Source organism: Nelumbo lutea, chromosome 1 (assembly GCF_056320005.1).
Source record: "Nelumbo lutea isolate HS-2025 chromosome 1, American lotus-T2T, whole genome shotgun sequence".
In the NCBI taxonomy this organism is placed as follows: Eukaryota; Viridiplantae; Streptophyta; class Magnoliopsida; order Proteales; family Nelumbonaceae; genus Nelumbo; species Nelumbo lutea.
Genome location: NC_142684.1, coordinates 132,612,974 through 132,639,731, shown reverse-complemented (window position 1 = coordinate 132,639,731; position 26,758 = coordinate 132,612,974). Strand labels below are relative to the sequence as shown.

At 37.2% G+C, this 26,758-nt stretch overlaps 1 protein-coding gene and 1 long non-coding RNA gene across 3 annotated transcripts; both read right to left on the bottom strand.

Annotated features, from left to right (window-relative positions):
* Positions 1–3,199: 3,199 nt before the first annotated feature.
* LOC148877653 (zinc finger protein MAGPIE-like) lies at positions 3,200–6,590 on the bottom strand. The gene is made up of 3 exons (XM_088942269.1): positions 5,762–6,590; positions 5,239–5,635; positions 3,200–4,630 (listed from the first exon to the last, which is right to left on the bottom strand). The coding sequence occupies exons 1-3, from the start codon at positions 5,871–5,873 to the stop codon at positions 3,760–3,762; spliced, it is 1,380 nt and encodes a 459-aa protein (XP_088798395.1). The 5' UTR covers positions 5,874–6,590; the 3' UTR covers positions 3,200–3,759.
* An 11,821-nt stretch (positions 6,591–18,411) lies between these two features.
* Positions 18,412–24,786, bottom strand: LOC148877652 (uncharacterized). Of its 2 annotated transcripts, XR_016098344.1 has the most exons (7): positions 24,359–24,786; positions 23,433–23,576; positions 23,090–23,249; positions 20,692–20,747; positions 20,544–20,599; positions 20,215–20,310; positions 18,412–18,637 (listed from the first exon to the last, which is right to left on the bottom strand). It is a non-coding gene; the product is annotated as an uncharacterized LOC148877652 (long non-coding RNA). The 2 variants fall into 2 exon arrangements; XR_016098343.1 differs by lacking the exon at positions 20,215–20,310.
* Positions 24,787–26,758: the final 1,972 nt, after the last annotated feature.

Here is a 26,758-nt window from a genome sequence, read left to right as displayed (position 1 = left end):
GTTTTTGTATAGCAAGAACTAATGGTGGTTATTCAAAAAATATGAGCAGTGGCTTTGGATTTGTAATTTAGGATGACTTTGGAACTTTTTTGAATGTTGGTTGTGGCCCTTGTAAGGTGATATCGGATGAACATGCCCAAACTTTTGCTATTAAATCCTGTTGTTTTGCTGCTAAGGAGCTTGGTATTGGGAATCTGTTAATCTTAACTGATTCTCTTATTTAAACCTTAGATGCTCAATCATTGGATAGCCAACCTAATAGTTGGCCTATTTTGTTTGACATCCTTAATCTTGATGGTATTACTCTCAAGTTTTGTTTTGTTAAGGGAGAATTTGTTTTAGCAGCTCATAGCCTTGCCTCAAAAGGATCATTTTGGATTAGTTTCGTCTTGTCTCTCTCTTCTAGATTGGTTGTCTCTGATGGTGGAGACTAATTCTGCTTTATCAGTTCATGGGGATGATAGACCCTTAGGCTATGTTTGGTTTGAAGGAAAAAATAGGGAAAGGAAGGGAAAGATAGGGAAACCTATACCTTTCCCTTCCTTTCCCTACTTTTTTTTTTTTCAAACCAAACACAGCATTAAAGTTTCCTTCCTCTATTTTAGTTGGTGTTGTTTCTTCTTCTGTTTTTTTTTCTTGCCTTTGAAATCCTTCTTACCAAAAAATTATCATTCACTAAGACAAAGCCAGTTCACTCTAAGGCTATGTTTAGTTTGAAGGAAAAAGGTGAGGAAAGGAAAGGAAAGGAAAGGTAGAGAAACACATACAAGGTTTGTAAAGGTTTCCCTGCATTTCCTTTCCTTTCCCTACTTTTCCCTTCAAACCAAACACAACCTAAAAGGTTATTTATTTATTTAATTTTACTTCTTAAGGATATTAAAGTCATATGGCTCCTCAAGTTTATTTATTAATGTATCCACCCATTTGGGCGCATCGATATGAATACATGTCATATCGATATTTTAATCCTTTAGGATTATGATTTATAGGTAATTTAAAGAAGCCTTAGTGGAAAATGAAATAAACCAGCACTCCTTAGCATGCCTCTCAAATTGAGGGCTGACCATAAGTTATCATCCCAACAATGGCTCATTTGGCATAGATTTTATTGGAAGGGTTTCATGATGGAGCCATTCAACAAAGCTCTTCTATAGAAGCATGGTTAAGGAAACTGGATGAGGATACATGAATGGTGGCCGGTCATCAATTGATTTATATATACCAAAGATATATATTGAAAATAAGGCTCCATTTGGGAAGATCAGTGTAAATACAAATATGTAAGGTTCATGAAAATGACTGTATTTGCATTTGCACTCTTCCCAACCGGGGCCGAAAAGGCTACATTTGGTTGTAGTGCAAATTTATTTGCATGGAAGTGCAAATGCAAAGAATTCAAATTTTGGTTTAATTTTGTTTTGGGTTTTACTTTATTCTGCTTCAGGTCTTATTTTACTTAATTTGTACTGCAATCAAACAAAATAAATCATTTGCATTACCATAGTTTTGCATCCATGCAAATAAATTTGCACTGCAACCAAATGCAACCTAAGACAATTTGGGAAGAGTACAAATACAAAAATGTACAAAAATGTACTGTACACAATTTCCTAAATAACTAGGTAGGAAATATAATAAGGGCAAAAGGGACATTTGCTCTTCAATTGGAATCTTACCCTATTTGGATTGTGGGAGCAAAATTGGAAATCTACTCAACTTGAGTTTTCCTATTTTTTTCGGCTGGCCGAGCCTAGCCCTTATGCAGGTCAACCTGAATCTAGCTGAACATTAGCTGATATCAATAGGTTCATGCAATTTTTTAATACATTGGATCTAATAAACCCTATTTGCCAAACTTGAGCCTGGCCCGGGCCTGGGTTGGAAAGATCGGGCATGACCTTGGATTCATTCCAGGCTCAATTGTTAGGGTTGGGCCTCGAATGACCTTTAACCCTGACCAGCCCGCCGCCGGACTTCTACCTCTAACTCCACTCTTTGCTCAATTCGTTGACATTTAAATGACGACTAGCCCCCTCCCTCCCAAAAGTTGCAGAACTGAGTGCCTAAAAGCTGCTTAGCTCTTTAATTCCACTCCGTTAAGAAAACCCAAATAGAGCTAGGAACCATAAGCTCAAAAGATTTGACCCTTCCATTCCGCTGCCAATTCCAACTCCATCTTGATCCCAAGCGCGGTTCAAGGATATGCATGCAACGCACTAAATTACCAGTTTCCTAAGAAAACATGCTTTTCGTTTCTCAAAGAAGTCCACCATACTGGAATGGAATATCTGATTTTTATGCTCCAAAGTTCTTTTTATTTTTTCACTCCATGAAGCTGATCGAATTGGTTTACAGTACCACACATGATAGCATGGGAGCCGTGGCCGACCTACTCTTCTAGCAAAACCTAAATTTCCACCAGTCAGCAATCTTATTATGGAAGTTAGACTAGTTTCCTTTGAAAGTTGAAATCTTGTAAGGAAATATTGTAGAATTTTAACATGATTTCATTGAATAATGTATTAATTCTTTTAGTCATTCAAGTTAAGCGACAAGTTAACATGGAGGCTCTTATGCTAAAATTCAAAATAGAGGTCTAGAATCATCATCATCATCATTTAATTAACTCTCCCAACATGGATGGGGTCGGCTACATGAATCCTGTTTCACCATTAATTAAGATCTATGATCATGATTAAAGTTTTAGTCCTCCTTGATCCGGGGGACCTGTGGTGTAAGACAAGCTGATATACTTGCAGAATTAATTGGAGGTCTAAAATGTGATCTCTAAATCTAAACCTTAGTAAACCAGCAGTTCAAGATCATTTTACATGCATATGGTTTCATGGGCACCATGGCGAGACCCTGAGGCTAGCTCCCTGTAAGCATGCATGGCTCTACCCATAAATGATAAAGTTGTTTATGAACATGTAAACTGTTATAAGCATACATGTAGTTCCTTTTTCTCTTTCTACTTTCCCTTTTCCTTTTTTCTTTTCCTTTTTTGTTTTTCTTTCCGCATCGTTGCGATATGATTAACAGGAGCAGAATCACAATATACTTGTTAGGGCCCAATCCCCGGTTCTTTCCTGCAAGAACGAGTTTCCTTGTTGAATTCTAAAAGAAATCTAATCAGAAGGTACTTAAAAAGAGAAAAAAACAAAACATGACAGAGGGTGAGGAGAGATCAGAGAGAAGATAAGAAAGTTATGTCTAATCTTCTTAACAAAGTTTTGAGTGCTTCCTTCATTTCCAAGTACTCTGACAGTGTTTTACCTGTATACACAAGGTCTTCTCTATATGTGTTCCATGGTACAGAAAATATGCATGGTTGTGTAGAAGGAAAGTCTAGATACGTTAATTAGCTAAGCCTATGAACTCAAATCCAGCTTTATACCACTGAGATACTGTAAAACCCAGCTTGAAAAAGACCAGAATCATGATAGAGATGAAACACTGCAATAATGGAGTTAAAAAGGGGGTTCTTGCTTTGCCTCCACTACTAACCCCCCCCTTTTTCCTAAAATAAAAAGGGACCATTTTTAAAAGATCAGCTTTGAGGGTTCCAACAGAATATGCATGGATCTCCTCCTCCAACTCTTGAATAGTTTTCTAAACACATCTTTTAGCCCCCAGAATCACTCATACTTCCTTTTTTCTCTCTGCAAAGATTGAAAATAATATAATCTCAAGAACCTCACTTTATTATCAACTATGCTTTTCATTGAGAAACATGCAATTCATGAAACCCCCATCTAATCAAATCCATCCATTGATTGACGACGGACAGGTGGTTTGAACACCAACCCCTAAGAAATCCCTTGTCTGCCCTTCTTCTGCATCATCGTTCAGAGTTTTTGGGCGCTTTTTGGGGTACATCTGCAACTGGTTCAAAGTGGTTAGATCCCTCACCGAGTTGTCTAAATCGCTTCCGAGATTAGTTGGTATGAGGCTTGGAGAAAACAAATCGTTATACTTGTTTCCATCTTGAATTTGGTTGTTGTTGTGGTTGTTGTTGCACTTTAGTCCATAGCTCTCGAGAAATGATGGGTTGGTGGAAGTAGCGCCAATTTCAGCAGCTTTTTGTAGTAAGGCTGTTGCGGACATGATTGCTGGAGGCAGTTGGTGATGGTAGTGTTGGGTGCTATACAAGGAAGGAGCACTAGCAAGTCGGGGACTCCCAACTTCCTTGAGGTTGGTTAATGGCGGTGTGGTGCTGGTTAGCTCTCCAGCATTCGTTGATGAGAACTTATTTCCGAATGCCCAGTTTACCTGGTAATCTGTATGTGAAGGATTTGAAAATGGATCAGCATAAACTGTTCCTATACTCGCAGAGCCCATTTGATGTAGTTCTGTGAGATTGTTGCTCATTGCTTGGTTAGTCTGGGATTCTTGGTCCATCCACAGAGAGAGTCCTGGTCTAGTCTGATCCATTGCTCCATTGCTGCTTGGAATTGGCTTGAAAACAGAAGAGAAATGTTGCACCATGTTGGATCTTAGCGAAGTCCCCATAAAAGGATAACTGATGTTCCCAGCATTCGCATTGTTCATTTTATATGCTGCAGTAACTCTAGCTGTTTCTTCTGCCAAAGCTTCGCAGAAGGCTCTGTGAGTGATGAAGCTGTCTCGCCTGTTCACACAGAATGAGTAGAAAAGCATTCATATCTAACAGATAGAGACAGAAGTATGAACCAAATTAACTGACGAACAAAAAGGAATGTAGTAGTTGAAACAAGAACATCAAAATTTTTACTACTTAAGCTCTATCTACTTTGGCTCCGGCTCGTAGCCCAAGTGGCTGACATCTGCACCAGAACCATGAGATTGTGGGTTTGTTCCCAGCAGCTTGTCCACCATAAAGGGTAAAAAAACATGAACAACATCATCAGTGCGATAGTCTTAAAAGAACACGTTACAACCCTAACACTCAAGAGATAGAGATCTCCTAACGTCAAAAGATATATATCTCAATATATGGAAATCAACAGCATTTCTAACAAATCATTTGTCTTCACTGTGCACCCTTTTCCTTTTTATTCTCCTCCTAATTAAAATCCAGAGCGAGAGAGAGAAATCTTGTCTATTCCACACAACTAAACAAACAAAAATAGCTTAGTTACTTCCATGATTGTTTTGCCTTGTAAAATTTCTTCTCTTGGTTTCTGTTTACTAAAAATTTTCATCATTGATTATACTGTAAATTATATGAAAATGGAAGCCATATATATAAATAATTACCGTGAAAATAGAGTTCCACAATCGCATCTGTACTCCCTAGTGCCACAGGTCTTGGAATGGGCTTTCCAATCAGACTGCACGGCATACCGCTTTGAGCATTTCTCGCACTTCCACTTCTTCTCTCCATGCTTTCTACAGAAGTGCTTCTTTATACCAGTGAGGTCTCCAAGAGCCCTTGATGGGTGGTGGTGAACGCAGGTCTTTTCCGGGCATACATAAACGCGTTTCTTGGGTTCCTTGCTGGTTCTTTGCCTAAGCTTCCATGGAAGGTTATGTCCCCGCCGGTGAAGTTGAAGGTTTTGATCCCTTTGGAAGCCTTTCCCACATATCTCACACAGGAATCTGTTGGTTGCCATTAGAGTTTTCGGCGACAGGGCGATGACCTCAGCTTCAGGATCTGTTTAGCCAAATAGAATCATCAGTCACAAGAATGAATATCTATGAATATACTCATAACCCAAGAAATAAGAAAACAATCTCAAAAGCTAGATATATTTTCATGAAGAGAAAGAAGATTAATTGCCTGGATTTCCTGGTAGATTTCTCTTCTTCTTTACGACAGGCGGGTTGGATCCAACAACCGTTTCCTGATTAAAAGCACCTGAGATTGCTTCTCCTGCCATCTTCTCTAACATGGATCGATCGCAAGTTTTCAACCCTTTTTAATTACTCAAAGCTATCACAGGAGAAAATTGAGGGGGTTATATGGAACCTTTTGTTATTGCTCTAGGCTTTAATAACATAATCTAATCAACTGAAGCCCTCTCTCTTTTTCTCTCTCTCTCTCTCTCTGATGTTTCTCCGCAGTCTTATTTACCAACTTTTGGTCTGAATATAAAAGCAAAGTATTATTCTATGAAGGCGGTGAAAAGTTAAAGTTGGAGCAGGGTGAAGGACTGAAGGGGGGAGGGGGGGTTTGACAGCAGAACCCAAAGGTGCATGATGACACATATGATGAGGTCGGAAGAAAGCTAGTATTCATGCGTTTCCTATTTGGAATGATTATCCCATAATTTGCTTGCTTTTTTTGATTTGTTCTTCTCCATACTTCTTCCTTCCAGTTCTCATCAACTGTTTTTTTATATTATTTACTTCTACATTGGGACTTGGGAGGGATTATCTATATTCCCATAACTGAAACCAAATATACTTCAACTACAGGATCTGAAATTCTCAAGTCAGTCCAGTCTTCTCTCACTTTGATACTATCAAAATATTCTTGCACCTTCCCACACGTATACCAAATCTTACAGTATAGGGTAGCCAGACCTCTCTCTCTCTCTCTCTAGTTAAATCTTAACCCAGTTCACCAGGAGAACTGGGAGTTCTATTTACAAAATAGTAAGTGGAGAGGACTCTTATAAAGTCTCTGAATTATAATATAATGATGTACTACTGGTTGGTGGGTTACCTTGGGACAGGATCTGTATTAAAGACATAAGCTGGTTCATCTTGATGACTTGGACCCCTTGGCCCATCCAAACTCAAAAGTTGTTGATTGCATTTGGGACATGCTGGACTTAACCAAGGCTGAATCACTGCAGGTTAAATTAAGCACCCTTGCATTTTCCCCACATTTGATTTTTTTTTTCTTTTTTTTTGTTCTTCTGATAACTGGCCATAAAGAACTGAAGAGTATGTATCAATTTGATGGAGCCGACACTTTATGTTGATGTGATTCCTGTTGCCTGAATCATATTTTGGTTTTCTCAATTTATCATATCTACCACAATTTGCTGTCCCAACAGCAAAATGCCAGTTGCAAATTGAAAATAATTCACATTGACACTGCATGCATGCATTTGGTGGTGAAGAAAATGGAAGAAATGAAAAGAAAATTATCCAAAAGGAAAGTAACTTAGGCTTTGTTTGAGTTTGTGCTTAGAAGGTGCTTCTGCAGCTTTTGAAAAGGGAAGTGCTTCCTTTTATCCTAGATGTGTATGGTGATTCACTGTTAGAAGTACTTCCGCATGAAGCCGGAGCCACTCTCCCCACACAAATTAGCAAAAGTTAGAAGACCTGACTGTATATCCGATTTTTTGGAAAGCTATCTTTTGATAGTAATTTGAAATTAATTTCGAATAACTCTCTCAATCTCAATCAATAGAATCACTTCCTTAGCAAATATTATATCAATATAGAGGTGCTTCTTCAAATAAGCGCTTTTATAGAAATGCTTCCGGTCGAGAAGCAGTTTCCAGTTTTAAGAGCAACTCTAAACGCACAACCTCAGTTTGATTACAGGTAAGGGAAACTAAAAATAGGAAGATATAGAAGTTTTCTTTCTTATGTCTTCTGCTCTCTCTTAGAAGGTAAAGAAAATAAAGAAAAGAAGTGGCGGAAAGTGAAAAGAAGCAAAACCAGCCCCACTCTATTCTCAACTTCTTTTTTAAAATTTCTTTTCTATCATTTTCTTCACAACTAAACACAATAAAACTAATATGGCAATTTCCATGAAAATAAATAAATAAAAACAGCTTTCTAGCCTTGTCTAGCTTAGGGATACCTTACTTTCACACCCCATAACAACTTTATTTTCTTTTGGGTCCTTACATTTCACAAAAAGAACCCACTTTTTAATGGCTCCCAAGTCAAAATGAAAGCATATATGTATGAAGCATTTACCAATAAAGATACTATTGTTGTTATCCGTCCTATCATCTACACTTTCCTTTTATATATAAATACAACCTATGAAGTTGGAAGTTTGGAAACCTTCTTAATTTTTACCATTCACATCCTTGATCAGGTATAAACATATTATTATATTATCAGACATATAAATATGCATGACTGGTTAATGGCACATTTCATTTGTCGCCGTGTGACCAACCAAAATTTAAATCAGACGGTAACATATCATCTCGAATTTTGTATTGGGTCCTATTCAGTGGGCTCCAATAGATGCATTGTATCTAACAATAAGTAGGTTGAAATCAAATCAAAACAAAACAAATTTTATATAATAAGTAAGACGGTGACAGTAAAAATAATTTCTTTTTCATGGATTCAAAAACGCCCTTCAGAGACAGACCAATTCATGTGCTCAACTGTCGAGGCCACTAAAATCTGAAGGAAACGACACTCGAAAACACACAAACGTAAAAGGGAATAATCGTCCATATGATTATGACACTATCCACCTCACATTGACTAGATCTGTGAACCCACTTGACCACCTTTCTTTTGAAGCCTCGATTCATATATATATTCCATGGTTGGTCCTTGTTTTACAAATTAAGTAGTAGACTAGTAGAAGAGTAACAGGGTAATAATGTTAAGTTTGATTAATTAAAGGGGGTTAATGAAGGATAAAAGAGGTTAAAAGATAGAGAACTGACAAAGGCAGTGAATTTTTAGAAGTATGAGACAGTCGTCCCCTTATGGGCTGACTTTTCCTATACCTTAATCATAATCTAATTATGCTACTGCTTTTGCAAATTTTTCTATAATTCAAGTTTTGGAGTTTTGCTGTTGAACTATGGTGGCCCAAGAATATTCTCTCCTTGCCCAACACTCTCGAGGGTTTCATTTCAACTTTCAAGATTTATGAGATTCGTTCACAAACCCCACATGAGTTACAGAACTTCTACTAAGAAAAATAATCTCTCTCTCTCTCTCTTTCTGTCTGTCTCTCTCCCCTTTGAATTAAGTTAAAATGCTAGAAACAATTAAGGGTTTAGGGAAAAGCAAGATGTTGTCACCGAGGGTATGTTTGTTTCTTTGGTCGTCTGTTACTTTGGATTATTTTACAAATTGTTTGTATTAATCCAAACAAAGAACCAAAAGTATTTCCCAATTCCAATGTATGGACCTGTCTACAACTCCTCATCAACTTCCTAAAAGAACCTATACACAGTTCATTTTAGATTATACTGTTCCTTTATTCCATTTTGGTTTCTATATGTCCTAAAGAAAAAATATAAAAATATCTTGTATTATATATGTCACTTTTTAATTGCTTGGGAATGGGCCAGAGTCATCATCATGATAATATCAATGGTTTTACGGTTTTTAAGGCCACAAATTAATCTCCACTTGATCTACAGCTCCAAATTCCATAAGTTAATTACACTAATTTGCAATTATTAATTATATGGATGACAATGTGATAATGGTGCATAATGAACATGCAAAGGGCACAGGGTGATTAAGGGAAGGTGCACCAGATTTAATTAAAACACAAAATCTTGTGGAAAGAGACTAATTGGGTATTTAAAAGACAGTGGTTTTGGATCTAGGACGCATGCTTTTGCTCAGCAAAGTTGGAGAATAAATACCTTTTTAAGTTTATTATTTTTTAGTATATTGATTGGACATGTGGCAGGCTTCCATTTGTGTTTGACATCCTATGTGGGAATAAAATTATTGTTGTATATTCCCTTGGATCCTTTTTCCTTTACTCTTTTGCAGTTTTTGATATTCATGGTTAGGTTGATCTGTAAAGGCTGACCTGAGGTAGGGTTTTGTAGGTACAAGTGTACAACATCCTCAACTGCCACAAAGTAAATACTCCCCTGTCTAATTCCAACTCTTAACCCAAAAAATAAATAAATAAAGTAAAAAATAATAATAATGAAACTACCTTAACCCTCGTATGGGAGTGCTTATTTTAAACATTAATTTTAGGTCGGGATCACACCAATAAGCAGTTGTGTGCATTTGGAAAAAATCTGAATAAGTGGTCTTAATTATTCCAGAAAATAAGCCTGCAAACAATTTAAACCAAAATTTTCATCTTATTTTTAAGTGCTTATTGCCTTAATTTCTGGCCCATCTTTGCCTGCCACATAATATTCAAAATACCTATATATATTACCCGGTTTGAAAGAAGCGCTTTTCCAATAAACACTCATAAGCACTTCTCTATCTAATAAACACTCCCAAACGGGGGGCTTAATATCCACTTATCCCCAAATGGGAAGATGTTTGGTTATGCTGATACATAGGGGCGTCAATTGGATTGGATTTGATCCATTATAAATGGGTTAGGTCAAATCCAATCCAATGAATATTTTGGATCATTTTGGATCGGTTTAATTTAATGTTTGGACTGTCCAATCTGTTCATCAAATTCATTTTGATTTAGATTGGTTTTAACTCAAACCCGGTCCATTGCTACTTATACTTTTATCATATTTCAATGGATCAGCTATTGGCTTAATCCAACCCAATCCAATATAAATTTATTATGGATAGACCAGGTCCAATCCAATCTAATAGATATTTGGACTGGATTGGTCCTCCAATCCATCCAAATCATGATTTTTAAAACCGGATTGGACCAGAAAAATCAAGAATCGGTCATGACCAATTCCATTTTCCCCCTAAATTGTTGATTTTGGTCAGCAAACTACTAAACCGGCCAATTAACCGTTCGAACCATTTGAATGATTTTGACCGCTTTTCAATTTTTTTATTAAAACAGACTGACCATTCGAATGGTTTTGGGGTCCAGTTTTAAAAACCATGATCCAAATTGCTATTGATTTTGCACTGAACGGGGTCCAATCCAAAAGACCAAAACCAGTCCGTTGACACCCTTACTGATACATCTATTCTAACTACTACCATAAACGCCATTTCTTTTGTTAGACTTAGGGGTGTTTCCCAGTATGTATGGTTTTGCTTTCTATAATAAAAACAATTGCTACATAAGCAAAAAAATAAAACATCTTGGCTGATGTGGCAAATTCCTTTTTTTTTTATTGTAGCGTTAATTAAGTAGATCATACTCTAAACATTACAACATGTTGGTGAACACCCCCTAATTGTTTTTAATTTTTTATTGAGATGGAGCAAACAGTGCATCACATCTTCCTTGTATGCTTTGAATATATTACCAGGACGACAATTTTGTCACGTCATTAGTTCAGCAAGTAAGAGCCTCGTACACTCATAGACTCATAGTTAGGATCATAGGATGTTGATGAGGACAAACATATCATCATGAGTTCAAACGATCATAGCGTACATCCCTTGACAATGTAATAATCAACTTACATATTTTTGCATGTTACGGTGCCACCAGATAAGTATGTATGACGACAATAGAATCTTTTCTCTCTCTCTCTCGCTAGTTGAGTCCTTCTGTATCAAGGAATCCCAAGAGGGCCCTACATGTTCCTCTCACCTGTCTCTCCGTTAATGGGTCAAATTTGAGCCCAAAAGACTTTGCCATGAATTCAAATTTAGGTTAATTTTGTTTTGCATAGAAATATTAAAGCTTTTAGTGGTTAATTTTACTAGGGTAAAGCAATTTGCAGTATGGGATTGATTTGGACAAGAGGATATATTGAACAGGTGGACAATAAAGAGAGTTCCCATTTGATTGATGGCTCAGACTGGCCACATCACACTTCCACGTGGCAGAAGTATGACAGGTTGTGGGCCATCAACCTCATGGTAGTATTGCAATAAAGAAGAGAAAAAGAAATAAGATAAACCACTATGACCCAACAACCAGATGATAATATGCTCATTTGCTGTGATTTAGATATAAGAAAAAAGATTCTCTTTTTGGCTTTGGAAGCAAAGGTAAAGCATCTCTTTCTCTCTATCTCTCTCACACATGGAAAGGAAGTAATAAAACCTATGGTTGCCTTTTCCATGAGAAAGATAGAGAAAACAATAACAGTGACCCACTGGCCACTACGAGGCGAGGCGACCTAGCAAGTTAAGTAATGGACACTGAATTGCCCACTAAATCAACCCTTTTAAGTAGAAATTTCAAAATGCTAAAGCATACACAATTGTATTGGCTTCAAGAACAAACACTGAAATAACTTGGTTGGCTAGTGAACCTACGTGTATTGAGAGAGAGAGAGAGATTTTGCTAGAAGAAATTCCTTTTCTGCTTTGAAATGCGCTTGGTAGTTGCTTTAGCTGGGTTTGTCGCTAAAGATAGGGTTTGAAGGCCCACTGTCACTCAATTTGTCCCTACAGATATGGTTGGGAAATTCTTGCTTGTGAATGTACTTGTCAATTCCTGCAATGAACAGTTAGAATTTGTACCTACTTGGGCCGTTTAGTTCAATGAATTAGATCCAAATGATATAAGGTATCAAAGTTTAGTAGGGAATTCATCTTGGGCTGTCTTTTTGTACTTTTTTTGGCAGGCAGAAGCTAACTTATATATAAACATTTCTTTTCTTTTTTTATTTTAGGAAAATATATACTATTCTTTTTTGGCACTGTGAAAAAACATTATTTATTGGAAAAAAAAATATACATAGTTTTGTTTCATCAATTTTCGCAGCTATTTTGGGAAAATATAGAAAATTGGTTGCAGTAACATCTCAATCGTGTTAACAGCAATAGATGGTCACTGGAAATGGTTGATTGATTTCAGTAATTGGGAGGGTGGTGATGGTTGTAGCAGGGGGATGCTGAATCCAATGATCAATGTAATAGGGTGAGGGACAGAAGAGGCCCAGCCCAATATGTCCTGATCGAGGTCCATTCATCCCATTAACGGTTGTGTTTGGGGTATATATGAGACAAAATCCATAGGCTGAGACTGCTCTTAGCACTCAATTTTGCATAACCTAGTGCTTTTCATAATATGGGCACAGATTCAACCATGGGAAACCAAAAGTACCCAAAACATTCAAAACCCTACAAATATTCACCAAAAGAAACCCTAGAGAAGTTCTTGGGATGGTGCTAGAAATCTCACAAAATTCAAAATTTAAATCTGCTTAGCTTAAGATAATTAACCATCTTGTTTAGTTCCATTTAAATAATTAAATGCCACTAATGCATTGAACTGTTCTTTCAGAATAAAATTTATTCATCAAGCAAAACTTAATAAACATGTTAATATTCGAAATTTAATAAAACAAAATAAAGAAGAGATGGCCAATGTTCCTTCTGACAAGGCAAGAGTCCTGATTTTCATCATGACATGTGGATACATGTGATGGTAACATGGCAAGAATGACATCCTTTCTGACTTGTCCTTTTAGCTGACATATAAATGTAATGAATTAGATTCCAGTGGATTTTTAACCTCCTGAATTTGTTAGTGTTTTATCATTATTGCTTATTTTCTTCCCATTTCTTAGTATAAGGAGTTCAACTATGCTCCCTCACAAGTACCAAAAATTGTCCCTTTACACGTTTTGAAGCATTCCCTGGACTGATTACAAATTCCCCTCATCCATAAGAAACAAAATTGTCCTCAGTGCCTCAAAATTTATAAATGCTCCTCAAGGGGCAGTGTCAAAATTTTCATTAGATTTCTTCTTTTGCGTACATTTATTTGTTAGAGAAGTGGTTGTTAAGTGTATTATACAATAGTCCACCAATTTTCATCTAATCTCATCTCTTGTAAATTGTGATTAGTTCCAAAGAGATGAAGGTATAAAGTTTTCTATTTTTCCTAAGAAACCCACTTAAATTGGGATCACAGATGATACTTGAGGTTTTACTCACAAACAAGTGATGCCAATTGATACACCAAGGTTTATAGTTCAATTCTAAGCTAACCATATAGAGCATGGATCTGATAAATGAAAAAGGAATAAGGTTAAGAAAAAAGTCCAAGCTTATAGAAACCGTTTGGTTTCAAATAAGAAATGAAAGGGGATCCATTTTTGGGAAATTTTCCTCCTCTCAAATGCTTAGGACTCTGATGGTAAGCTCGTAGAGTCCTATATCCAGTAACAAACAGAAAAGAATTTGATTAGAAAGAAGGGCATTTTGATCTTATGATTTCCAATGCAAAACAGAATTGTGAGAATCCTCTCAAAAGAGTACTAACATAATGCTATAACTTTTCAGAGGAGGATAACCAGCCCTGATAGTTTACCTTCTCTTCCTTATTTTGGTACAATTTCTTCTGATCAGAGAGTATTTATAGCAAATTTCCCTAGGGTTAAGTTTATCCTTTTTGGTAAAGCAAAGGGTATTGACAAATATAGGTGACAATAAGATGACTGTGGTTGATTGGCTATTACTTTTTTTAGTGGGCCAAAAGATGGGCACTTGACTAGACAAAACAGGTTGGCTGGCCTGGAGTGATAATGCAGCACAGTGCATGGAGCTTTATCCAGGCTCTATCACCCATGATGAGGATCTCTTCTTTCCCTATCATCCCATCTTATAAATTTAAACTCACAGCCTCTTGTGCCACAACCAGTCAGGCAGTGGGTTAGTTGGCATGTTGCAGAGGCAGATGAGTGATGAGCTTGTGGGCCACAAAAATGAGGGCCCATTTAGGGTGATGGACCTTTGTCTGCATATGTACTTCTTAAGCCAACAGATAGGGAAGAGGCTTACAAGGTGAGTTACATTACATATAAGCCCAAAAGATAAGTCCCTTCCTTTTTGCAGGAGTGAAAGAAATCATGGAGCCTAGAAAATGCCCATCATTCTCAATGAACACTCATTTTTTGTTTGGCCCACAAGCAAGCTCACTGACATCCTAGACAGACCAACAAATCCTTATTCGGCTGCTTGTGGTATATGTCCTCTCCTTGTGAGAGAAGTCACGGGTTACGTTTGTGAAATTATAGGGATGGGATGGAAACCATAAAATCATGGGTAGTGGAGCCAGGGTGAACCCTTTGTCTCACAATACAAGCTGGTGCCAGTCTTGTTGGCTTGTCCTTTGCAGCCCTTTGAGATATGAGTCAAATGCCTTTCAGATGGTTCCAAGTTAAGCCCACTAAAAACAAACCAGACAGGGCCACAAAATCATAGACAACGAACCTGCTTTTCCGAAGCCTTGGCATTGCCAAAGCATGGAGTTTAGTAATTATTAATCCTAACAGCGCCCGTTCGGGAGGGCTTTCACGTGCGGCCTTACTAGTTTCTTCATAGTGGCTCGGTGAAAGCAGTGCAATCAAAGTTGAAGGCCTCCCAAAAGCTTTGGTTGAGCTGCTTTGTAGAAGTCACTAAAAGAAGCTTATATAATGGTTGAAAGGTAGTAAATTTGGGCTTTCCAGGATTTTTGCCCAACATTGTTTATAGGATATCCAGGTGGGGCTCACCGTGCAAAGCCTAAAAGCCACCACAAGAAACACCTCCTAAACGGCCACTAAAATATTCTTTCGCTTTTGAGAGCTTTGGGTTTGGGCTGTGAGAAATAGAAATGAACTGAAAATCAATTCAACTGTTTGGTAAGAATTACTTTTAAAAAATATATCTATAACAATGTAAATTCAAAATAGTTTTAAGCCCCAAAGAACAAAACTTAAAATTGGAGTTTTGTGCTTTTGAGTTTTAAAACAACACAAATCCTAAGCTTATGTATCCCAGCACAAACTTATTCATTCTCTATGTCTCAACTCTAGGTGATAAGGATAAGATTAATTTGATGTTGTTATTCCGTCCTTGTCCAAGTGATGGACAGGTTGAATCCGTGAGCTGGTGGGCCACCAGGCCATGTATAGTGATGTAGCGCAATCTCGTTGCTCTCTGTTGTAGGATAGTTCGGTCGTCGGGCTAATGAGGTCGTCTAGTTGAGCATATCAGTGTCCAGGTTGCTTTACTTTGGGTGGACACTCCGTTGCTTAAGTTAGCAAAGAGTGTTGAGAGGTAAAAGCAAGAGAATCAAAGAGCTGTGAGAGCTATATCTCAAGAAGTGTGTTCGAGATCTCTAACTCGTCTCATCCGGAGTTGGTTTCGCACTCAAAGATGGACTCCACAGAAGCTGATAAGGCTTATCCAACTCAATTCGAATTGGGTGGGGAGAAAATCAACTCCATCGGCATGGCATCGTGATCCCAAGGAAATTGAAGACTATTGGCTCACTCCAAGATAAAGACTACCTAGCATATCGGGCAAGTTGATACCCAAATTTGAGCTATTTGTACCTCGGCCAGACGGGGTGATGTTGAGGTGTACGAGGTAGTACCCCAAGGTGCTCCTTGGCACTTCCTTGAAATTGCTGAGGTGTCATTTTTGTTGTTCTGTGATGCTACATGTCGCAGTGTCATTGGTAGACCAAATTACCCCTCATCAATTGGCCCCACTCCTGAGTTTGAGGTGGCCAGCTTGGGGAGGGGATAATACCAAGCTGAGGTGATTTGGTCCAGTGCAGTTTGACCAATGGCTTGGGATCTTGTCAACCCAATCAGTCTACTTTTGAGGTTGAGGTTGCATTTTGAGTACACGCAGTCATTAAGTTACGCGGACATAAAAAATGTGCTAAACTAATTTCGCCTTGGAATGAAAAACATTGCACCTCTGCGAACCATTGGATGCAATTGATCTCGAACTCACTGCTCGTTATGTGGTCTATAAATAGGGCCCTCGGGGTCCCATTTCTCTCATCCCTACTTTATGGAGCTTTGTTGCATAGAGAGGTCGCAAAGCTCAATGTTGTCAGTGCTATCATTATTATCAGCGAGGTTGCTTTATCTGTCTTAGGTGAGTCATCTCTCTTTACCTTCTTTTTACAATGTCTAATATTGAGTCAGGGGAAGAAAGGAGTCCGGCTTGCCAAGTCGAGGAAGGGTCTTTGGCTCAGGAGTTAGGACCAAAGAGGTTCTCATATAAGGGCCATGTCTTCCCGTCGACCACCAAGGGCTAAAGCACCAGACCACTTCTGTCCCATCGAGCTCTCTGCCAACAATATTTACAAGCTCGTAGCTCAGTATATAATTCCCGATTAGATCAATTATTCCCTTCCATTTGGGGTGTTCACGTGGGAGCATGAAACAAACAAGGTCACCGTCTTTGAAGAGGCTCTGAAGGCAAGACTTTGGTTCCCTCTTCATCCGCTCATCCCTGAGTTCTTGAATTATTATAAAATCAACCTTTGTCAACTTCACTTGAATTCCATTAGAACCCTGGTCGGTACCATCTAATTTTGTCACCACGTTGGCTTTCCCTTGGATGTAAAGACCTTCATCGATATTTGCCATATAAAGCGAAATCCCTCATTACAAGAAAAGTGAGGGCTAAAGCACCAGACCACTTCTGTCCCATTGAGCTCTCTGCCAACAATATTTACAAGCTCGTAGCTCAGTATATAATTCCCGACTAGATCAATTATTCCCTTCCATTTGGGGTGTTCACGTGGGAGCATGAAACAAACGAGATCACCGTCTTTGAAGAGGCTCTGAAGGCAAGACTTTGGTTCCCTCTTCATCCGCTCATCCCTGAGTTCTTGAATTATTATAAAATCAACATTTGTCAACTTCACTTGAATTCCATTAGAACCCTGGTCGGTACCATCTAATTTTGTCACCACGTTGGCTTTCCCCTGGATGTAAAGACCTTCATCGATATTTGCCATATAAAGCGAAATCCCTCATTACAAGAAAAGTGAGGGCTAAAGCACCAGACCACTTCTGTCCCATCGAACTCTTTGCCAACAATATTTACAAGCTCGTAGCTCAGTATATAATTCCCGACTAGATCAATTATTCCCTTCCATTTGGGGTGTTCACGTGGGAGCATGAAACAAACGAGGTCACCGTCTTTGAAGAGGCTCTGAAGGCAAGACTTTGGTTCCCTCTTCATCCGCTCATCCCTGAGTTCTTGAATTATTATAAAATCAACCTTTGTCAACTTCACTTGAATTCCATTAGAACCCTGGTCGGTACCATCTAATTTTGTCACCACATTGGCTTTCCCCGGATGTAAAAACACCATTAAAGTTTTAGTGGCATTTATCCGATTTTTAATGGCACTTAAATAAATGCCAATAAAACTTACTTTCAATGGCATTTATCCAAATTTTAGTGACACTTGTATAAAAGCCCATAAAAACTATTTTTAGTAGAGTTTTATTCATCATTTAGTGGTAGTTTCAAATGCCATTTTTAAATTTAATAATGGCATTTATTGGCAGATTTAATGGCAATTCTTAATGCCACTAAATAGCAATGGCTATAGTGAGAATTATAAATGCCACTAAAAGGTTACCATAAAAGCTGGCAATAACAATGTAATAGCATTTATTTTTTTATATAACGGCATTTTTGAATGTCATAAAACATTTATCTGCATAATGGCATTTATAATTGCCACTAAAAAGTCTTAATCATTCTATTCATTTAGGATTTAGTGGCATATACAATCACCACTAAATGTCTAAACATATTCTTACATGCATGCTAAAAAATAATAAAATAAAGTTACAAAAAAAGGTGTTGCTTATTATATAATGGTAAATGGGCCTAAATCAATAAACCCTTTAAATCAAATGCATATTATAAATTTAATTAAAAATCAAATAACTATTAAATTTAACCAAATAAACCATTTTCATGTAAAACAAATTTATCGTAAAATGTTTATATATACAACTGTCACTTTCAGGTCATGGATCCATAATGGATAGTCCAAAAACCAACAAAAAAAATTATTTCGCTCTATGATGTTCAAAAGTCTTCATCGAAATCGAAAGCATATATCTTCAATACCCTCCATGTTAACCAGTTTCCTGAAAAAATAAATACATCGATCTTGTTAATAAAAATAGTCAAAAAGAAAATATATGACTTCTAATACATGACAAATAAGAATCAACAGGAACAATTATAGATTGTGAAATGCCTCTTGACTTTTTTTTCAGTAACAAACCAACTTTGTTAATTATTAATATTCTGACATGTGGTACATTAAGACATAGAACAACATATTAGGATTTTCTCTTGATAGATAACAGAACTTTTCTTTATTAATGAATAAAATGGTTATATACAAGATGCAAGCATCCCCATAACCCAAGTTTTGTGATTAACCTCTATTGTAGGTACGTATTTGGATTGAACAAGGGAGGTTTTAAGTCACTTTAGCATTAGAGGATGATTAATTTGGCGGACTTACCACCCTCATAACCCAAGTTTGAGTAACTCATTGCTGAATTAATTGCAAACCTATTCAAAGAATAAAAGGCCTAAAAATCAGAAAAATGATGGGAAGAATCACAAGAGGATTTTTTTTTAAGGGTAAAGTATAGGAAATTGTATTAAAATATAAAGTGTGGTCCTCTGTACAAAATAAAAATAAAAATAAAAGTAATTAAGAAAACTAAAAAAAATGTTTACATTTCTTAGACACAGATAAGGTAATGTTAATATCGACATGGCGTTTTGGAGTTGAATGAATTGTTTTCAGCATTAATTATCTCTCTCAAGTGGGATTACCCAATGACAGCTTCGGTTTGACTTTTTTTGCTTTTGGTTTGCTCAAGTAAGCAATACGAATAAGTCTACGCTCGCTGGAGATCTTGCTTTAGCTTTAGCTCATTTGTGAAGCTAGCTACTATTTTTTTTTATGTTGGGCTAGGTGTTTCACTTCAAGCATTCCTGAGTTTGGTTAAGCATTGCTACTTTGAATGATAACTCCAGTCCATTTTTCTGTGTATATAAAATGTATACAATTTCATTTTAGCTTATCATTTCTAGGCTTCCTTAGAGGTGAATAATATCAGGTTATTCATGATGATCCCACCTTCAACTTTGAATGAGCAGGCTTTTCAAAAAAAAAAAAACAAAAGATTTGAATATGCATGAGTGCTTACATGAATCTGCCCTTCAGAATAAATTATCATTTTGACTTTGTACCCTAGTCATCCTTTCACCTTTACATGCACATAATAGCAATAGGGAGAGCAGGAAGTGGATGTTATCAAATAACATTTGCACTATAACTGTTTAGGGAAATTGCGTCTGTCCATGCAAATGAAGTCTAGGTTCCTTTTTAGAATTAAATGTTGCTGATTTAAATAAGTTTTAGTTATTTTCTCTTATAAATAAAACCTAGGTGTCTTAAAGGATTATGCCATCATCAGTTGAATAAAGATGGCATAAAATAAAATATTAGTGCCATCATTAGTTGAATCAATCAGGGGTGGAGTTAGGAATTTTCTCTTGGGGTCGAGTTATATAATGAAAAATTTATAATAAACCAAATACTACCACTCCTTAGTTTCTATGATCAACTCCAATGTATGTTAAAAATGGAAGGAATATATTAAGATATCTAGGCATGTTAAAAATGACCTATTGGAGTTACCTGTTGCAAGTGAAGTGGTCAAATAAGCTTGGTGCTCCCATAGCTCATAAGTACATGGTCACATGGCTATCAACCAGTGAAGGAAAGTACATATCTCTGGTACATATCATCAACCAGGAAAAAAAAAAAAAGAAAAAAAGAAAAGAAACTCTAAAGCATGTAGCTGAAACTAATGTGACATAAAGTCAAGCATAAATGATGGATAAAAAGTACTTCTAAAGAATATATATAAACCTTTGACTATTGATTGGATATAGAAAGAATACAAGATTAAGAGTGAATGAAGACCTCTTGGACATAGAAAGTGTATAAGAAGAAAGTTCACATACCATATCAGTCACTCCATTCAATGCACCCTTCTATAAATCAGATGAAAGAAGGTTTCCTGAAAAAGAAGGGAATAGGGAAAATTATTTTTATCTTACATTTCACAAATTTAATGCTAAATAAACATAAAGTATTAAACCAATTCTGGACCTTGATGCCAGACTACACACTTAGCCCAAGAATCATGTACAGAGGACTTCCCTGACCTGAAACCAAAAATGGTTGAAAGGAAAATAAGAATAATATGATTTTTTCCTCAATTCAGAAAGAAAACTAACTCAAAAAAAAAAAAAAAATCCTTAAGGATTGAGGCATATGACTTGAAAAAGCCTTTGATAATGTGTTTTTGCTGTAAAATTAACCTAGTAGGAGTCTTGTATATTATGTATAGTCACTTTTAGTGAGACTTTTGCTAGAGTGAGAAATTTCCCAATACCAACTTAACAGATCATAATAGACTTTATCAAAACCAACTTCACCAAAGAGAATCCAGCAAAAACAGAGCCAATAGCCCTCAATTTTTAACACCGAATTTAGTTGTTCTACTTAATCTCCAGAAATATTAAAAAGCACTGTGCTATAAAACATTAAGGCAACTTATCCTATAAAAACATTGGGGGCAGACAAAATTCTTCATCAAAGAATACAAGGAACTTTCAGATCCACAACACAATATACTAATGGGAAGATTATATTTCAATAAAAAATTCACACCTTTCAATTAAATACAACACCAAGTCTCTAGATTGTGGATTACCGTTTTTCCCATTGACTATAGGCAAGGGGTTATGTACCCATGCAAACATTCCTACAACCAAGTCTCCTTTACATTTTCACTACTGGTTGACAGAAAACCTCACCATGGTGGGGACCTTCAAGTACTACTAGGCGGTTCTTTTTAAGTTTTTAACCTATCTAAGAGAGGGAGATGACATTTTATCCCCTTTTAACTATCTTTAACAGTTAGCTTCAAAATTCATAAATTGATTATTAGCATTGATGGGATCATGGGTTTAGTTCTAGTAACATTTGAAACTAGAAAACTCAGAACCAAGAATAAGCTCATAATATGAAACAAGTTTGATAACTCTTGATATCCCTAGCTTTGGGTTGGTGAGCTGCCTGAGATCGTATACTTTGATAACTCCTTGTACTGTTAACAACCCTAATCAAGCACATTATTTGAAAAATATGAACTAGAATATATGGTAGTTAGGATTATTAAAGACATTAATTAAAGGATCTATTAAAAAAGGAAATAATTAAAGGGAATTCAGCAAAAAACAAATAATAATGAATGAAAACAATCAGAAAATGCACTTAGTCTGTAAATATAAAATTTCCTAATGTAAACATCACCAAGAGAAGTAGTAGTGTTGATATATAAGTGTATTATCTTTCCTTCATTTTATTTTTTCTTTCATATTTGCAATGTCTGTAGATTGATGACAGAGAAGAATTCTCCTTAAGTTTGGCAAATAGCTAAGCAAAGAAAGGGGTTCAAAGAACACATAAGTTTTGGGCACATTTGTAATTCTGCCCAGGTTCAGCTTACTTAGCTGATTTCTTTCACAACATCTTGTTGTCTCCTAATGTATTCTAAAGTTTTATAATTAATGAAAATTTCAAAGTTATTGATAAAAAAAAAAAGATTCTCCTTAAGTTAATTATATTATTAAGGATGTTATCACAAAATCCACCGAATTCTGCAATATCCATGAGAATTAATTAAAATTATTTCTTAATGCCAAATAAGACATGTCAGAATCTAGATTTAGCTTGGAATTGATTCCTCCTGTACAACCTATAGCTATCAAAACCAATCCAGTGCCTGGCTAGAAGATAGGAACCAGTCTAAGTCAATGTGAAGCAGTTTATTAATGGGGCAATAAAATAGTTCCATAAATATATCAAACATTTTCTAAGCTAATTAAACAAGTCTTCAAGCAAAATTAACCAATCTCCAAGCAAGGACAACTTAAGTTTACTGATTTTTACTATTGTTTCAATCACAGAGGATCTGCCAAAAAGAGTGCTTAATTTAATATTATTGCCTCATATTATGGACCAAAGCCTATGGTAACAGTCAGAGACTTCACCAACTTAGCAAAAATGAGACTTTGGAACCATTTCTATCAATCAGAAAGAAAAAAGGTGATAATTGAAAAGATCAAACTTGCATATCATTCCATGTATTTTGTAGGTATGTTAATGAAATTACTTCATTGCAATCATCACTGAAATGATATTGGAAATACAGAACAAGATGGAAGTTGATAAGGGAAGACACCATGCCACGTGTCAACTTCAGGGTCTCAAAAGAACTCATTCAATGTTAAAAGCAGGCCATATATTAATCAATCAAAAGCTTGACTTTTCCTTGGGAAGCACATAACTTAGAAGAATGTACTAGACCAAAGATACTTGAATTAAATTAAAATTAAAACCAGGCTGGCATTCTAAAGCTAAACAGTAGTGATTATCCACCATCTTGATCCAATAATTATTTCACTATGATACATGGAAAACAACTTCATCAGTGGTAGACCTGTCAAATTGAACGCATCAATGAGATACAAATGAGGTTGAATGGAGTTCAAAATATATCTCATAAATGAACAATCAACCTAACCGACTCCCAAAATCGAACTCATTTTCCAAATCACCAATGCCATCCTCTTCTTAATCTCCGTCAACTCTGGGACTGCCTGCAAATTGCATGCCATGTTAGGACTAATTCACAGGGGAGAAGAGAACAAAGATAGAGGAAAAGAGAAAAGTAAATGAATAAATAAAGATATATATATATATATATATATATATATATATATATATATAAGGGAGAGAGAGAGAGGGAGAGAGAGGGAGAGAGAGAGAGAGAGAGACTCAACTTTGATGCGCTTGTATCTGGTTTTGCACTGAGGACAAGCCTGATTTACCTCCCTTCTCTCATACTCGTAGCAAGGCCGGCACATAGGGAAAGCACATCATTACAGGCTATAAAAGGCACCCCATCCTCTGTAATCTCCACAAATCTGGCAGATTTGCCCACTTAATTCTCTCATAGACTTCACTTGTAAATGCGCAGAACCAGAGCTATAACTATATAGTTTCAAAATATCTATAAGATTAATAAAATCATATGAAAACGATGAAAGTCCCGTGACTCAGTCCAGATTCCAAATATTACACCCCCACCCCCAAAAAAATATAAATGAAGAAGGAGAAGAACTGCATGCAATAGGGTATCTAAATGACCTAGAAAACTGTAGGAACTAAACTAGGACTCAAATTTCTTTTTCTTCCTTACTTACCGGCGGGGCAGAGGCGGGGAAGGAGTTGGGAGTTATGGACAAGTTCAAGAACAAGGGCTCCAGTAAGAAACCCTCATTTTTTGCCTCATTTACTATGCTAACATCTTTAGATATACAATGCAGAGCTTGGTGCAGAAATTTCAGAGATGCGTACCCCTACCCAGCAAAACTAAAGTGCAAACAAGGATGAAGATAGAGCCTAAAAAAAGTTTCTCTTAACAAAAGGGAAAACCAAAACCCAAGACTATTAACTTCAAATCCAAAACCAGAATCATGAAGAGATTCAGAGACAGGCATTTCCTCCTCCTGGGACAGAAGGGGAAAATGAAAACAAACCAAGCTTCAATAGAGAAAAAAAAAAAGATTATATATCCCATTGGACGAACCTAAAGCGCAAAAGCAAAAATGCGCAAACAACTACCCCCATAATCAACATCTGAAGTAAAATAGAAAAGAAGAGAAAATGGAGAATAAGTGAAAGAAGAGATTTTTATGGTTCTTACTCGTCCAATCTCATCTGCATTAATGAGGACGAACTCATTTTTGTTGTGGGAACCTGCAACAAGTCGACCTCCTATGTCCATCACGCAAACCCACCACTCGAAACTCCTCAAATAAAAAATCCCACTACAAAAATCGGCTGCTCCACCTTTTTCATGGCTCCAAAATGACCAGAAGGACTGCCTTTTCTCCTCAGCTTAGCTTCTTCAGCCTGCAGTTTCCTCATGCACCCATCACAAGAAAACCCAATCCCGCGGATAAAAATAAAACGGAGAGGACAAGAAATAAATGTGAGAGAATAAAATACGCGATTAAAATAGATCAGGAATGCACGACTTCGACACTGAGAGGAAAGATGAATAGTTTTTTGTTTATTGGAATGAAAATGTGCGAGTAGAACAGGAATGCGCGCGTGGGGGGAAGAAACTTCAATCCCGCTATTTTTCTTCTCTCTTAGATTTGCATTTTCCCATTTTCATCTCCACCGTTAATTTGAATTGAAATCAATGGTTAAAATGTTTTTTAATGACAATTTAATAAAAGCCACTTAAAACAAAGATATAGCGGCATTTCACATATACTTTTTCCGCCATTTTAACATCTACTGAAAAGTTATATTTAGTAGCGATTTTGCTGCATATATAACGGCAATTCTTAAAATCGCCACTGAAAGTAACATTTAGTGGCATTTAAGCAAATGCCACAATAGAAAATGCCTCTAAATAATGATATTCTTGTAGTGCCTCTAGCACCGTAGGAATGTATAGTCTACTGAGTTGGGTACAAATTCTTGCACAGCTTTCCTTCCATGGTATCGGTCTAGAAGAGGAAGTACTTCTTTGACCAAAATGGCAAATGGCCATTCTCAAAAACCTAGAGAGAGGAGTTGAAGTTGATCCTTGTGGAAGTACTCCAAGGAGGAAATGTTGATTGAACGAATGCAGGCCAGGGTGCAAGTCCTTGTGGATTGTTGGTTGATGCTAAGTGAGTTCTAGGCTGAGGAGAAGTTGATCCAGGCCGGGTTGAGTCCTACGAGTAGGTCGTCATCTCAGGCTCGAGCTTTTCCCTTGCTTTCCTTTCCTTTCCTTTATTTTATTTTAGTTTGGCTAACCCTTAGATTTCTTGTGCAGGAGACATGTCAGGCATGCCAACTTCTAGGTTGTTCTAGGCCATGAGGAAAAAGAAAAGAAATAAGGTCCATCAAGAGGCACCTCAGGTGGCTGCTTTCGAGCCTGCAATGGCGAGTGCTTCCGAGGCAGTTTTAGTGGTCGACCTAGTCATAAAAGATCAGCTTGAGAGGACCTCACTAGAGACTGAGGCTGCCCGAACATCCGAGGAGCACCTTCCACCACTCAGGACCGCGACAACCGGTAGTTCTAACACAAAGGCCATTCCTGAGGAGAGGCGCAACACCGTGGATTTTTGGACTACCCTGATCAAAAGCAAAGAGGCCATCTTTCCTGAAGAGGTTGTGGAGCTTCGCAAATCGTGTCCTACCAAACTCAATGGGAAGATAATGCATTACCTCATGGTAGTATGTTCCTAACCTCCCTGTTGTGTTCATTTTGACCTATATTCTGGATTTATTCTCCATTTCTTTCTTTTGTAGGAAAATACCTTGATGCATTCCTTGTTGGGGTAAGTTGAGGGAAGTTTGGCGAGGGCTCAAGCTACCGAGGAGGGAGCAACAGAGTACATGTCCCGAGTTGAGTGGGTTGTTCGTCTCACCGGTGACTTGAAAGATGAACTCGTCGAGGAGCGTAATAGTAGTGGGGGCCTGGTAGGGTGTGTCGAGAAGCTCTTTAATGAGCTTGGGAGCAAAGTTTAGGAATTGTTGGAGAAAGGAGCTTAATTCTCTGAGCCAGAGTTGAAGTTTCTTGACGACGTCCAGACTTCCAAGGTCCGAGCCATTGAAGAGTTCAAAAATTCGCCTGACTTCCTAAAGGAGAGAGAGCAGTTCGGGTCCAATGCCTTTTGTCAGGGTTTCAAGCTATGTCGGATGCCAGTGGGCTTGGTGTGCCCCAAGTTTGATCTTTCAAAATAAAAATCCTCTGCATGCACGAACGGGATGATGGATCGGGTCAATCAAGAGCTTGATTCCGAGGAAAAGGAGGATGAGATTGACATAGTTGGTGACAGTGCTGGTGGTGTATCTGATGGTGATGATGATGGAGCAGGGACTGATGAGCCTTGGATCTCCTTTGCATACATGTAATGTGTTGAGCCTCCAAGCTCGACTTTGAAGATATTTGTATGAATTTTTTTATAGCAATGTACTTTCTTTTGTTTAATGGAGCAACTCTCTCTGTTTAATGGAGCCTTTGCACATCCCGTGTTTGTCTTTTTGACTTAGAAAGTAGACTAGAAACATGATTCGAGGTGCCTAGGTGCCAAAGCAACTA